We start from the raw sequence: 16354 nt of genomic DNA, 5'->3' as shown, positions 1-16354 counted from the left end.
GCTTCTACACTTAAAAAAAGTTGGGCCAAACAGTACATAAGTCCCCGAAGAAAAATTAAAATTCAATGAACTCATAAATAGAAGATTCCTAAGGTGCCCTTGGACTAGACCGAGAGCCACCAACCCCCAAAACATCAAATGGCCAAAAAGAGAGAGAGAAAAAGAAGAAAACAAGAAAAGACACACAAAAAAAAAAAAAGCTCATATCTCACCAAGACCACCATCAAGTCCCTGTATCACCACCACACAGGACTCGAACTATTCCAGCATAAAATATGTAGCCCCTAAAAAAAATCTTACAATTATGTTTGTAAACTTTAGTTGTGTTTCACGTTTAATTTGTCACTACTCTATGATCTATCTAATACCAAAAAGAAATATTGATAAAAGTTGTTTTATTCAGTAAAAGTCTTTCCATACAGACCACATATCAATTATCATTGAAATCAAGTTATCGTATCAAAAACGAAACAAATTGAATAATGCAATCAAAAGTTTAACTTTTTAAAAGGATGTTTAACTTTTCTTTTTGAGTAAAAACAAAAGTTTTGTGTTTTTAAATTTTTCAATACTTTTTTTTTGGTACATAATAACATCATAAATAGTGTTTATTAATTTATTTATATTTAATATTATTTTGTGGATTTACCAAAACTAACCACGTACATTACAATGTTCACTTCTGATAAATTTTGCTTCTTTTTTCTTAGTAATATTCTTGTGGAATTGGAGCTGCTTTAAAGCATATAAAATTGGATGTAATACTTTTTAAAAAAAAAATAAGTAATACTTTACTTCTGTGTACACGTAATAAATTATTATGTAAGATATAAAAACTTACTATTAAATTAATAACTCAAAGATGATATATAAGGAGGATTTAAAAAAATTATTAATTTATACATAAATAAAAGATTACATAGTTTACATAGTTAGTACGTAGCTAGTATATTTGTAGGATAATGAACATTTTTTATTAAATACTTTTTTTTTTTGAAGAAGCTAAATTAGCCCACCCAAATTGGCGCAAGAGAGAATCAAACCTCAGACCTCAAGAGGAGCACACTTTCAGGTCCCAAGTCAATACCAATGCACCAACCCAAGTCGGTTATTATTAAATACTTCTTATTTTAATTTTCTGATATATATTTTTACAATATTTCTAAAACATAATATCTCAAATTTATGGTGAACATGTAATAAAGTCATTTCTCACTTTTTCCGATAATTAATTAGTTCATTGAAAATGTCTATATATCCAAGAAAATTGATGGAAAAAGTACAAAAAAGTTCACAAAAAAGAAAAACCACCCAGCAAACACCTATTAAACAAACTTCTACACCACAAAGATAACAAAAATCGGAAACACCTAGACAAAAATAAGAAACTAATACAAAAGAAACTAGTTAACTAGAAACACCTTAAGGGATCATCTATTCGGAAAAGGATCCTCTCCCGTGTGCTTTTTCCCGGAGGGAATAAGTTTCAATCTTAGCCATTCAATAGTTTTGGAATGGCTTAATTAGTTCAATAGTCTCTTAAAGACATTTTAAATTTCACAATAGCCCATTAAAGAAAAAAAAATATCCGGATTGATCCCTTAAAGACATCTCTGTTAGTCATTTTGGTTCATTCCGTAAGTTTTTGGCAAAAAACGTTAAATGATGCACAAATAGCATTGTTCATCTTCTTCATCATTCTTCATCTCTCTTGATCACAGAAATTGAAGAAAAAAATTCAAAAATTTCATCTTCTTCCTCCATTCTTCTTCATCTTTTTCATAAACATCATAAAAAATAAACTCAAATACAAACCCAAAAATTCATCTTTTCCTCAATTTTTTAATATCATCTTCTTCCTTCAATTTCCTTTTTTGTCTCTTTGACCTAACCACCACAAACCACTCATACCCCATCACCATCATCAATAATAACTACAAGCTCGTGCACCGAACTCGAATCCTTAATGAACAAAATCAAAGACAACCTTCAAACAACACCAAATTAATAATAAAAGAAGAAGCACAACAAAATGAAAGGAAACACAAAAAAAAAAAAAAACAACCGCGGTATGTTGGTTTATGGTGGTGGAGATGGGTTTAGGGATGTCAACGGGACGGATAATGTGCGGAGGAAGCTTCCCCGTTCCCCGCCCCGAAGTTCCTGCGGGGGAGTTTTTGCCTCTATCCCCACGGGAGAATATTTGTCCCCATCCCCACAGATCACCACAGTTCCCGCGGAGATCCACGGATATCGAATATTAACAAAATTTCTATATTTTTCGGTCAAAATTATGACAATAGGATGACGTTATTTTTCCCGTTTTATTTTTAAAAACAAATATCTTGCATTTTTCTTTTTTAAAAAATAAAAACAACACATAATGCATTCATAACCAAAAAAACATTGCAAAAACATTTGGCTACTAATAATCATACAAAACCTAATAGTCAAAATATTCCATAATGTATAGCAAAGTATGCATAATCATACAAAAATTCATAACCAAAATATCGCAAAACTGTTGGAGAAAATAATGCATATATACAGTTATGTATATATGGGCGAATTCAGGGAATCTGCGGGGATGGATGCGTCTTCCCCAATCCCCGCCCCGAAGTCCAAGCGGGGGAGTTTTTACCTCCATCATCGTTCCCACGGGGAAAAAATCCTCATTTTCGGAGCTCTGAACGGGGCAATCCCCGCGGGAATCCCCTCTGACGGATGCAAATTGACATCCCTAGATGGGTTGGTTGTGGTGGCGGTTATGGCTTTGATGAGATTGAATTTGAAAAGTAAAGATGAAATTCAAGGTTGGGTTTGTTGGGGATTTGCCTTTTGGGATTTAGAGTTTTGTTTGGAGATTTGAGATTTTGATCAAAGTTAAGAGTTTTGCAGTTTTGAAATCTTGAAATTTTTAAATTCGTTTTGAAATTTTGGGTTTGAATGATGAAGTTATGAAAAAAATGATGAATGAATGGAGGAAGAAGTTGAAGAAATTGAAACAAAAATTTGTTGGTGATGGTGCACTCTTAGATCCGGTGGACATCCAAATCTAATTAATATTTGTTTTTCTTTCAAACAAATCCAATGGTTAAGACGAAAAAAAATATATTGTGGTATATGGTGAACCACATTCAATGTTGGTCCACCTAATACATATGTGATTGATAAATTAACGGAAGGGACCAATGTGACAAACAGAGATGTCTTTAAGGGATCAAACCGGACTTTTTTTTCTTTAAGGGACTATTGTGAAACCTAAAATGTCTTTAAGGGACCAACGAACTAATTAAGTATGTGTTTGGTTTGACGTCTTGAAGCCCCAAACGTGAGTTTCCATCTTCAAATGTGATTTGACCAATTTTTTATGTTTTGATAACTTGCAAAATCAAATCAATTGAACGTGAATTTAACCCCAAACGTGAGTCCTTTTTATTAGATGGAGAAATGGTGAAGGTTATGGATAAATGGAAGAGAGCACATGTAATGGAAGACTCTCGAAAACATTATTATTCCATTAATTTTTTTTTTCAATTGGGTTGAGCTTAGTGATTTTTGTTTATAATTTTTTAAATGTGTTTTTTTTTTTACTTATGTTGATTGTTAGTTAAATTAAAAACTCATTTTAGTAATTAGCTATCACAAAAGCAATTTCAATTTAAACTATCCGAATAATATAAATTGGTGAATCACTTTTACTAAATGTATCCAAAAATAAATCAATTATGTTCAACTCACTTTTAACAAAAATCAATTTTCTCAAACTAAATTCTTTCAAATTCAATTATCTTCATCGCAGAACCAAAGACACTAAGCCTTTTTGAATAGCATGGCAACCTTGCAGCAAAAAAGAAAAACATGTGGTTGAGATTTAACGAGAAACAATTTACACAGTAGAGGATGTGCACCCCATCTATTCAGTATATTCAAGAGCTTATTTACGTGTTTTTGAAAAAAATGTCAAGGTTAGTATTTTTTTTGAAAACTTGATATCCGACTTTAGAACGACTAATTCAAAGGAACAATCCTATTGTCCACTTACGGGGGACCCCATTTAAAGATTGATAATGAACTGTATAAATGTTAAAATGAGAAAAGTCACCCCCAACAAAGTTTAATATTTATAATTGTACAAATTATAGTTTATAAAGATTATAATTATAACTATCATACACGTGTGGGACAACAAATCTTATAATAATGAATAATTTTATAATGAACTAATTTTACAGTACAATATTAACCCCTAGGATAAAAAAATTGCAGGAATGCTACGACCCGTGTGTGTAGAAAATGTCAAACATTAATTAAAATTATAAATTGGTTCTCGGACATTAGAAAGTGGAGTCCAACATTTAGCTTTGATGTCGACTTGAAAGTTAGTATGGTCCATGTTAAATGTTTTGGGATTCCTTTAGTGCTTTCGATCATTTCAACTAAGGATCCGATTGCTTCGAGGTAGGTGGAGGGGAGGTGAGGAGATAATTTTGACAAAAAAAACATTTTTTTTATTAAATCATTTTTTTAAAAAAAGTAATTTATTCTTGAAAAAAAAATTAAAAACAACAACAGAAAATCTCAATTATTAGAGAGATTTGATTGGTTAAAAAAATGTTTTAAATTTGTAGAACATTTTAAATTTTGAGGGAATATTTAAAAAAATATATATTGTTTTTAAATTTTGTATCTTTTTTTCAAGAATAAAAAACGTTTTTTTTTTTAAAAAATGATTTAATAAAAAGAAATTTTTTTTTGTCAAGATTATCCCCTCATCTTCCCTCCTCTCTATCAACCTCAACCAATCGGGCCCTAAAGGATGTAGGAGAATATTGTTTGAGGTATTTTATTAGAAAAAATATTCATTTAGTCAAATTGGTATTGTACATCAAATATAAACAAAAATTTAATATTGCTAAAAATAAAAAAAATAAATATGTGAATTTCACAATACAAATTAATAACACAAAATTTCATACTTATCATGTTTACAAATAATGTAACAAATCAAAGTGATCGAAAAACATATATCTTTGGATCTACATAATTGTTGATGACCTAGTCATGTTGATTAAAAATAATCTGTCAATCTTCACCAAACAAATATCGCAAAAGATACAAAATTAAACAATATCTCACTCGACGAAATAGTTGTGATAAAAAATTGTAAGAAAAATTTAGTGTATATATGGGAAAAAATGCACAAGGGTATTTTGGGTAATAAATAAGCAAGATAATATATACTCTTGATTCAACTAATTAATTACCTTTTTTTTTGTCTAGTAGCCTAGAGACTAAAATTCCACTTTAAAGGCGAATAATTGGCGTGTCCGGGATTCGAATACCGACTCTTACATATATAATGTGATGTCTCAACCAACTGAGTTAAGCTCATAGGGACGATTCAACTAATTACTTAGTTCTTACAAATGAAAGAAAAATAATAATAATAATGAAAATAATAGAATGAAAAGAATATTGTGTGTATATATATCTGCTTCACTTCATTCACTTGGCTTCAAAAGCACACTCCACCTCCGCAAAACACAAATAGCACTTTGAGTTAGTAAGGTACGTATTCAAGATATTCATATTGTTCTGGTAATTAACTTTGTAGTTTTTAATCAATTTGCTTCAACAAAAAAACTCAAAACAAGTTTTCTCAAAGAAAGAAATTTATGCTTATAAATTGTTTAAACAAGTTTTTATTTATTACATATGCAAAGTATTAAAAATATGGCTCAAATGAAAAATATGGTTCAAATTGCAACTCTATTAATTATATTTTCTCTATTTCTTGTGGTAATCAATGGAGGTAATTAAGTAATTGTAAACATGATTTACTTTATGTTTTTATTTATGTTTGCAATAACCTTAACTTGTGCATTTTTATATTACGGTTTTCAAGAATACTTATCATAACCAATCGTTAGTTGGTTAGTGGTGATTGGCGCTGAACTTGGTAGGAAGAACCGCAGTTCGATCCTCCACAACTGCATCAGGAGGGGGCTGGAATCACTTGATGCCAGAAACGACCTCTCGAACCAGATTAAACTGATGATGAAAAAAAATACTTATCATAAAAAAAAAAGTTAATACTTACCATAAAACATAAAATTATATTCAAAATTCAAAATCTTTTATATCCAATATTTGGTGGATAGAGTGAAACTTTCATTTTAAAAATAGTTTTTAGGTAAATATTCTGACACCCTTGTTTTCTTCTATGAGTGGAGGATACACCCTAGGTATCGATGTCTCAGGTTGGGTTGAGGCCCTTCGATGTCTGTGTGCCTTGCTGGTTGATCATTTTCTTCTCTTCGATAGAATTATGATATTCTCAAAGTTGAGGTGTAGGGGGCGTTCTTTTGTTTTTGTGGTGTAGTTTTTGGTGTGATGGTCTTTCACTGCCTTATTTAATTTTTTCATTGCCTTTTATTTAGATGATGGATATCTAGTTGTGTATGTCTGATACCCATTTGTATTATGAACTCTCTTTTATTTTTATTTCATAAATATAATCTTGTTGTAGTATTGGGAAAAACACCTAAGGTCTGTTTGACAAGCTAAAAGAGTTTTTTGGTAACAGTCTTTTCAGAAAGAGCTTATAGTTTATTTTACTGACTTATAGCTTATTTTCCAGAAGCTATTTTAAGTAGCTTTCTGAACTTATAGTTTATAGCTTATCATTTTTGCTTCCAATTTTACCTTTATAATTTTATCTTAAATACATTTTTATCCTTTATACCGTATTATTTTTTTACGCTTGTCCCTATGTTTATTCCTGAAACGTTGTTGTAAGTACTCCTATATTATCACCATTTTATTTTTATACTAGTATTACTGTATCATTACTTTTGATTTATCCTTTTATATATATGTTACTCAGTATAAGGAAATTGCTTGTTATTACCTGTATGTACCTATATTTGTTATAAAAACCTAAAAAATGTTAAATAATTTTGTTTGTTATAAAACCTAAAAAATGTTTTTTTTACGCAACATGTTTGTTATAAAACCCAAAAAATGTTATGTTTAATTTTTGCCAAACAGAAGTCTTACATAAAAAAATATAAAATTTAATCAAAAAATATATATATATAATTTATAAGTGATATACCCTTACAAATTGAGTTTTGTAATAACGGGTTATGCTACTATTAAACAAGTTATGACTCATGAAAACTTTTATATTTCATGCTTATTTGAAGAAAAGACAATGAACAATGAAACGGGAAATCAAGGTGGTAATTCAACCGAAATCTCAACGAATGTGGAACCAAAGCAAGGTTGGAAAAAGGTATTATTAGAACAAGTAGTGAATTGGATGACACACAAAAACAAAGATAAATGGTTAAAGGACATGAAAGGGAACTTAAGTTTAGTAGCAACAATCATCGCAACAATGACATTTCAAACGGCTTTAAATCCACCCGGTGGTGTTAGACCGGTTAAAGATGACAAAGGTAAGAACCCAGATGATATAGCATGTACTCGTGAAAACAATATATTGAAACTATGTCCGGGTAACGCTGTCTTAGCTGTCATATATTCCGATGAATACGAGGAATTCCTTCGTTGGAACACAGTATGTTTTATTGCATCCCTAAGTGTTTTACTCTTGCTTGTGAGTGGAATTCGTTTGGATCATAGGTTTCCTATGTGGGTTTTATCAATGGGAATGTGTTTCACACTCACAAGTCTTGTTATTACTTACATAAAGGCAGTACAATTGGTTACCCCAGATCCTGTTTGGGATCCAGCTAAGAATTTTCAAAAAAAGTGTACTCATGCTTGGATTGGATTGATGACATTCTTGGCTTTGCTCCTCACACTACGTCTTATTATTTGGGCTTTTTTCATCAAAAAAGGTAAAATATTAGCAATTAGTACTCCAAAGTCCAAAGATTGCAAGGGAGAATATTCCACTAACTTTTGATTTGAACGTACAATATATGTATTTATGATGACTATATAATAAGTAGTGTACTAGGTATTGGGTATATGTAACATATGTATGTCTAAATTTTATTGTTGTAATTTGGGTGTTTTTTCTAATTAGCAAATGTTAGTGTGGTTAATGGTCAAAGAGTTATAGTATGGTAGGAGGAAGGAAGTATATTTGTAGTAGAGAGATCAAACCACTTCATTTCGCATGTATTTGTGTGTAAGGTTGTCTTTTATATGTTAAATAAGTATGTTGAAAATAGAAAAAGGCACATTTTGTTTCTTGAAAGATGATAGATTAAGAAAATAGAAAATAGTATTATATTAGCAACAATTATCATAACCAACTAACCGTGGCTAATAGACTGTGATTAAAGCATGAATTTTTTATGGTGACGTATTAACATGACCCTAAGCTATTTGTCCTACCTACTTCTCACTACTTATGATTGAGAAAAAGTGTAATTAGCTCTAACCTTAGGCTTTGAGTATCGATTACACTCACTACAAGAAAACATGCATTTACTGGCGGCCAAAAGCCCTCAGTAATGCACAAATTTCGTCTAAAATGCATGCATTACTGACGGCCTTGGGCCCTCTGCAATTAGCTCGCCAGTAATGTTTACTGACGGCCCAGGACCGTCAATAACGTTACTGACGGCCTGGAGCCGTCAATAATGCCCAACGGTCACAATCAAAAGACTTACTCATTTGTGACGGCCTGCAGCCGTCAGTATTGCTTTTACATTTGTGACGGCCTGCAGCCGTCAGTAATGTTAACGTATTAAAAAAAAAATTAATAATTTAATTATTTAAAAATCAATATTAATATTGATTTTTAAATAATTAAATTATTAATTTTTTTAAAAAAAATTCTAGTTTTAATAATTTAGTTTTTTAAAAAAATATACTGCATAATAAATAATTAAAAAATATTAAATATAATTTTATTTTTACAAAAAAATATTAAAATTTAATAAAAAGCATAATAAAAATACTTAACATAAGCATAATTAAACATAATGATAATATTGTCATTACAAAAAGAAAACAATTAAACATAATATAAATTGTCGTTATGTTATACAGATAATTAAATCAACAACAGATTATTAAAATTACACATCAAGGTTGGTCAGGCGGCTGATATAGTGGTCGCTTCCCCTTGCCACTGTATGTTGGCTGACGCGACCTTCCTCGGCCTCGGCCTCTACCTCCCTCATTTATTACGACTCCGGGGAGTGACGTTCGCGGAGGTCGTGCCACAGGCCTATGAACGAAGTTAATTGGGGCTTGATTGGGATCAAAGCTGGCTTGATTCGGGAAGAAGTTGTCTTGGGGTTGATTGGGGTTGTCATGTGGGATTATGAAGTCTTGTTGATATGGATTTGATGATCTCTGTCGATGGTATTCGGTGAAAGCAGTTTGTTGATTATTTCTACCGCTTCCGCCACTACTGCTTCCACTTGTTTGCCCAACAGGATCAAAAAATTGTAAATGAATTGGTTCATTAAGCATTTGACTCATATCCTCTATGCTCATACTCAGTATTGGATCACCCTCTCGGTACTCCGGCAGCTGATTCAAATTGACCATGCTATTCAACATCAGCGCATCTTCACTTCTTTTACCCATCGACAAACAGATTTTGCTTCGTCAGGAGATAAAGTATAGTTTGCACGAGGTTTAAGAAGTTTGCCGTTAGATGTCTCCACCAACAACAGTTCGTTACGTTTGCAATACAACCCTATGTCTCTCCTCGCGTTGTCATTATCTTTCGTTTTTCCTTTGACATTCATGACAGTGTTAAATATATTTTCAAACACATTTTTCTCAATATGCATAACATCAAGGTTGTGACGTAAAAGGTTGTCTTTCCAATACGGCAAATCCCAAAAGATACTTCTTTTTGTCCAGTTGTGTGTTTGTCCATAACCACGCGGTTTAGAGGCAACACCACCTACAACCTCAACCTTTGGAATATCTTTCACTTTGTTCCAGACTTGTCGGGATGTCAAATAATCTGGTGGATCACGAGTCTCGGTCTCACCATGAACAAAAGCATTTTTATTTCTTCTAAACGGATGATCAGTAGGCAAGAACCGACGATGACAGTCAAACCAAGTAGCCTTCCCACCGTTGTGTAACCAAAACGCTTTGGTGTCCATCATGCAAATAGGACATCCTAGTTTACCATGTGTCCCCCATCCAGACAACATCCCATATGCAGGAAAATCATTAATGGTCCACATCAAAGCTCCTCTCATATTGAAATTTCGTTTTTGGTTGATATCATACGTCGCAACACCGTTCCACAATCTCTTCAAATCATCAATCAAAGGTTGTAAATAGATATCAATACCAACAGTTGGACTAGATGGGCCTGGTATTACAGCGGCTAAAAACATGTAAGGGTTTGACATGCACATATCAGGAGGAAGATTGTACGGGGTAATCAGAACAGGCCAACATGAATATGGAGTGGCTGATACTTGAGTATATGGTGTAAATCCATCTGAGCATAACCCAAGTCGGACATTCCGTGGCTCCGAAGCAAAGTCGGGATAAACTTGATCAAAATGCTTCCAAGCCATTCCATCAGAAGGATGTCGCAACTCACCTGACATTTTTCTCCTTTCATAGTTTTCACGATGCCATGTCATTTTACTGGCAGTTTGCATCGATGCATACAACCTTTGCAACCTTGGTATTATGGGTAAATAGAACATCGCCTTTCTTGGAGGAGATTTGCAACCTTGGTATTCTGCGCGTCCATCGCACCCATCGTGCCACGATGACAAGCCATCGTGGTACGATGGAATAGATTTGTTGCAGATTTTCTTCAATTTAACTGCCTTCTCATCGCGCCACGCTGAGATTCATCGTGGGTACGATGGTTGCGCTTCTTTATTACATTTTTGCCAGTTTTTGCTGATTTTTCCACTTTTCTTGCTTCTGGGCCAAGTTAACTTCACTTTTCCAGGTATTTGCTTGCTTTTGGGCTTCGATTGCTATTAAAACTACCAAATATTACTACTAAAACCATCATATAATTGACTGTCATCACTAATGGAGTTCAACGACTCCACTTAACCTAGGAAAAATAAATTACAAAGACAGAAAAGAAAGGAACCTTAGAGCATCCACGATGGAGATACTCATTTTTTATTACTTAACTGGGCCCCACGTGTACACATCACTCATTTACAATATTTTAATAATAATACCTAATAAGTACTCAATCCCTCAAACCCAACATCTCTTAAAAAGTTCTAAATAGGCCCTACCAATAACATATCTCACCAATAACTATACATCATTATAAATAGGACCCACGAAAACAAAATAAGTACTAATGCTTATTGTAGAACTAGTACCTATTAGGTACTAAAATAGGTATTGCTCCAATGGTAGTACCTAATAGGTGCTACACCATTGGAGATGGTCTTATTGGCCTTGGAGTTCCTTCGCCTTCTTGCCTCCTCCTTAGAGTTTTCCTAACTCTCTTTTGAGTCTCACTATTGTTGAGTGATTTCTGAATGAATAATAGTGGAGGAGGAAGTCTTTATTTATAGTTTTTCAGCTGTGTTTGAGCTTTTTCTGCACGTCCATCGCACCCATCGTGGCCACGATGGTGTGTAATTTTGCCTCATCGTGGCCACGATGGATCATATCGTGGTACGATGGAAGATCTTCTCCAGATTTTCTGCTTTCTTCAACCGCCTTTCATCGTGCCACGATGACAAGTCATCGTGGTACGATGGTAAAGATTTGTTGCAGATTTTCTTCAATTTAATCCGTCTTCTCATCGCGCCACGTTGGGATCTCATCCTAGGTACGATGGTTGCGCTGTTTATTACGTTTTTGCCATTTTTTGCTGTTTTTTCCACTTTTCTTGCTTCTGGGCCAAGTAACTTCACTTTTTCAGATATTTGCTTGCTTTTGGGCTTCAATTGCTATTAAAACTACCTTAAATTGCTACTAAAAACATCATATAATTGACTGTCATCACGGGGCTTCACGGCTTAGAATTACATTTTAAGATAAACTATTCAAACAAATTTTTCATTCAAAATTTTCCTAAAAAATTTCTTTGTTAAAAAAACTATAACAAAAATATATTACATTATTTTTTGAAGCTAAATATATTACATTATATAAGAATCTATTTTAAATTTAAGAATCTATTCTAAAAAAAAAAACTATTACAAACGGGACCAATTCAACTTTTTTTATTGTTTTTTCTGCACGGTCTTCTTCTATCCTCGTACCCTCGGCCCCAGTTTATTGTTTCCATTGAATAATATATTAGATTTTAGCTGTGTTTTTGTATTGTTTATTTACATCAGTAGCTCAGTACCACACAATCGTAACAGGGACAATATATAAACATTCTCTCTTGCTTTTTTTATTCATATATCAAGTTAATTAACTTATTTAAGGGGTTGATAAATAAATGATAACGAAATGAGAACTATTTACTTCCACTCTTAATATATGATATTTATCATTTCAAAATATTGTCCCTGATTGACCAATGTGGAAAATTCTAACATTCAATTAAATCGCGTTTAGTTGAAGGTTCTTCAAAAATGCATAATCTTTGCAATTCCTATAAAGAAAATCCTAATTAGTGTCTTAAGTTTGATATATGGATTAAGGTATGTGGATGGACCATTTAACCCGCAGTTTGTGCAAATTTAAGATCAGTTTTTTTTCGATCAATTTATATTTTTGTGCGAGTGGATTTGACTTTTAAAATTTAAGATCCGTTTTTTTTTTCTTGATGTGAATTGTCGTAAAATATTAGCGATAGAACGACAACCAATAACAAGCGGAATAAGTAATAATAATAATAATAATAGTTGATAAAAACGATAAAGGTGAAGGAAGAATACGAAAATTTATTTACCCAATTTAGACCAACAATGACTTACTGGGGAGAGAACAACTCATCCATTCCACTATAATCAAATAGCCACTTTACAAGAAATTCTCAATTGAGTTACAAGAATTAATCCTAATTCTACCCAAATTTTGAATTTCTTCTAGTGACCAAGAGACTCAATTTGACTTAGTCTACACAAGGTGTATAACAAAGATAGTTCGCCCACCCCTAGAATTGTACCAAGAAAAAACTCTTTTTCCTCTTTAAAACCCTAACCATTTTGTGGTGGCAAACCCTAATCCTTACCTCTACATCTTTCCATGCTCTCTTATTTTTCTATGCCAATAGCAACCTCTGTTTATTTATAAAAAAAATATATACCTTAAAAATATAAACAAATTTGTTTTAGAATAAAACTGAATCTTACTTGGTTTCTAAATAATCCAATTTAAAAACAAATATAATTTTTAAAAACAAATAAAATCTTTATTTCCTGATTTTCAAGTCAAATCTTCACATTTCATATCCATTTATATTTGTGAAAGAGGTCAACATTTTAAATAGTTCAAAGTTACATTAAAAAATTACTTGTTGCACCTACGGCGGTTTACTATAGATATAAAAATAGAAGTTTTCAATAAAAAAAGTTCATATTACTAAATTTATTTTTATAATTTTTTTTTGTCAAGTAACCTTGTGGCTAAAAAATCTACCTTAAAATGAATAAGTGAAGTGTCCGAGTTCGAACCTCGACTCATGCACATATAATGCAATATCCCTTCCAACTTGAGCTAATTTTTATGTATAATAAAATAAAAAATTCAAGACGTTTATTTTTATATATACAAGTTGAAGACCACATGCATGCATAGTAAAAACTAATGGACTAATTAATAATTGTCAATATGTTGTCACATAATTCCAAAATCTTAATTTGAGGTACAATTTGCACCAACTCTTATCTACAAAACAAAATTGTCTCTATATATATGGTACAATTTGCAATATTGATCATCAACAATCAAATCAACAAAATGAGTTTTGAACGATTGAATACCCCCAAGTCTGGTTTTAGAAAGTTCTTTCAGTCTTTAGATGAGTGGTTTGAATACAAAGATAAAGGTAAATGGATAGAAGATATGAAAGGTAGCATAATTTTAGCAGCTTCCATGATAGCAACCATGACATTTTCACTCGGTACTAATCCACCCGGCGGCATCGTGAGTGTTAGTCTCGAGAACGTATCTAGTTTCGAATCTTTCGATGAACTTTGTTCTAATGTCACCGGAATATGCGCCGGATCAGCGATCTTGGGTAGTTTGTACACTAATACCTATGTTAGATTTTTGGTATGTAATACAATTTGTTTCATTGCAGCAATTAGTGTTATTTTCTTGCTTGTTAGTGGAATTCCTATGGACAATACATTTTCAATATGGCTTTTATCAACATGCATGTGCATCACTCTCACAAGCCTTGCTCTTACCTACATGGTTGCTGCAGTCATGATCACACCAGATTCCATTTTGAACAACTATGATAATCCGTTTGCCATTGCTCTTCTTGTTTGGGTTGCCTTTGTGCTACTTGTTCATGGTGTTCACATTGTTCGCTTCTTAGTGAGGAAAATATGCCGCAAATGCCTCAAATGATGACTAACTTATTTGTAGCAATTAAATTGAAAGTCCTGTCCTTGTGGTTTTATAATTAATATTTCTTATCTATTATGTATTTGTCAAAATAAGTATCGATTACATGTAATTGTATTTGTTGTAATTTCATTATTGCATTGAGTTGAAAACTTGAAATACTCCTTGTACTTTTGTTAATTCAGTTAGTTTATAGTAATAAAATTATGGTATTCTATATTATGTGCCTTTGTTTGGTCTATAAGCTACAATTTGAACTTCGATCCACTTGAGATGGATCGTAAATATTTTGTTGACGATGTGAATAATTCTAGAATTAATCACTCTAAGTATGGTTCAATCATACATGATTGTCGAACCTTACTCCATTCCTATAATAATTATTTAGGTTTTACTAGGCGTCAAGAAAATGGTAGCGTCTTGAACCCAACAACTTTATCATATATTTTTCGCAATACTTTGAATATGTTTGGTCGTGTAAAAAACAGTTGGCCATTAAAAAAAGATTAAATTTTGTACTTTAAAATAATATTTACGTGTACCAAGTGTCTTGAAATAATCTATTATTAACTTTGAACTAATACTTGCATAAAATTGATGATGAAAATATTATATTTTTTATTATATTGCATATACACTAAAAATAGAATGATTTAATCCAAAAAAAAAGTAATAAAAAAGAATGATTATTTTTAATTGATAAAAAATTGTATTTTTTTTTTTAACTGGAGAGGGCTAGAGCCTATAAACAATTATGCTTTATTCACAAAAAAAGTTAGTGAACAAAAATATTATTCAAACAACCATTTTCTACCGATAACATGAAAATGTTAAGATGACGTATAGAGCTTGCATCAAAGTAGGCAATACAACTCGAAGACTTTTATATATAAAACAAAAAACATCAATAGTTAGTTGGTTCAGTAGTGATTGACGCTGAACTTAGTATGAAGTACCACAGTTCGATCGCCTGTAACTGTGATTGTGTTGAGATTTGATAGAGATAGTTTGTTAGACTTTTCTGTTATCATTCTTTCATTTCATAGAATCAATGAGATTACAAAGGGAGTTTTGTTTATATACAAAGGAAGTGGAAGAAGCTCTTCTAACAAACTCTGCCACCTGAGCTTGACAGCTGTAACTGAATAAATCCTATGTGGCACTTTTACTAAGCCAGCTAAGCTATACTCTAATACCCCCCTACAAACTCAAGGAGGTTGATTACATGAAAACACCCTTTAGTTTGGTTCTGAGAGTAGCATAGTTTGTTAAGGTATCGTTTGACCTAGTTTTTTTCTCTTTTGTTTTCTTAAAAGTAAGCTAAGTCAAACAACAATTTTTAAAAGTTATAGTAGAAAAAAACAACTTCTATATTTTAGGAAAAATTATAATATATTATCAAACATATCTTTTAACCCTATTATAATAAAAAACAACAACTTTTAACTTTTTTTTTATAAAAAAAATAAAAATTAAATTTTTATTTTAGTTAAAAAGCTATTATTTCTAGCTTTATGGTTAAAAGAGCTTCTACACTATATACAAACTCAAACCCATGTTTGGGCAAGTTTGCTTATTTGTCCACCTCTAACCACATTCTTGCCAAATCATCATTAAATAATATTATTTTCATTCCATATTTAGTTCCTTGCCATGTTGGATGCATGAGTTGGATGCAATTTCAAACTTTTGAAGAAAATAAAAGAGTGACTTTTTTCTTTGTCAATTCAAATACTAAATTTTTATCATTTTAAACTTAGGGGTCAAACTTGGTTGCTTGATTTGGAAGTAAAATTCAAATGTTTAAATTTCTCTATTCTTTTGTTATTCTTGGATCTTATTTTTGTTAACAAACAAGCGTAATCCGGAT

At 31.9% G+C, this 16354-nt stretch overlaps 2 protein-coding genes across 3 annotated transcripts; both read left to right on the top strand.

Annotated features, from left to right (window-relative positions):
- Positions 1–5473: 5473 nt before the first annotated feature.
- Positions 5474–8215, top strand: LOC123884851. Of its 2 annotated transcripts, none has more exons than XM_045934084.1 (2): positions 5474–5571; positions 7212–8215. In XM_045934084.1, exon 2 carries the CDS (start codon positions 7220–7222, stop codon positions 7937–7939), a length of 720 nt encoding a protein of 239 aa, XP_045790040.1. In that variant the 5' UTR covers positions 5474–5571; positions 7212–7219; the 3' UTR covers positions 7940–8215. The 2 variants fall into 2 exon arrangements, with proteins under 2 accessions (XP_045790040.1, XP_045790041.1); XM_045934085.1 differs by having other exon boundaries at positions 5512–5571; positions 7217–8215.
- Positions 8216–13838: 5623 nt separating this feature from the next.
- On the top strand, positions 13839–14643 carry LOC123884859. Its single transcript, XM_045934093.1, has one exon. The coding sequence runs from the start codon at positions 13870–13872 to the stop codon at positions 14485–14487; it is 618 nt and encodes a 205-aa protein (XP_045790049.1). The 5' UTR covers positions 13839–13869; the 3' UTR covers positions 14488–14643.
- Positions 14644–16354: the final 1711 nt, after the last annotated feature.

Source organism: Trifolium pratense, linkage group LG5 (assembly GCF_020283565.1).
Source record: "Trifolium pratense cultivar HEN17-A07 linkage group LG5, ARS_RC_1.1, whole genome shotgun sequence".
Lineage (NCBI taxonomy): Eukaryota > Viridiplantae > Streptophyta > Magnoliopsida > Fabales > Fabaceae > Trifolium > Trifolium pratense.
Note: the sequence above shows the minus strand (reverse complement) of the source record. Positions and strands in the feature narration are given on the sequence as shown.

What these genes read in the sequence shown, in the direction of transcription:
- LOC123884851 (XM_045934084.1), top strand. Translation starts at nt 7,220, where the DNA reads ATGAACAATGAAACGGGAAATCAAGGTGGTAATTCAACCGAAATCTCA.
- LOC123884859 (XM_045934093.1), top strand. Translation starts at nt 13,870, where the DNA reads ATGAGTTTTGAACGATTGAATACCCCCAAGTCTGGTTTTAGAAAGTTC.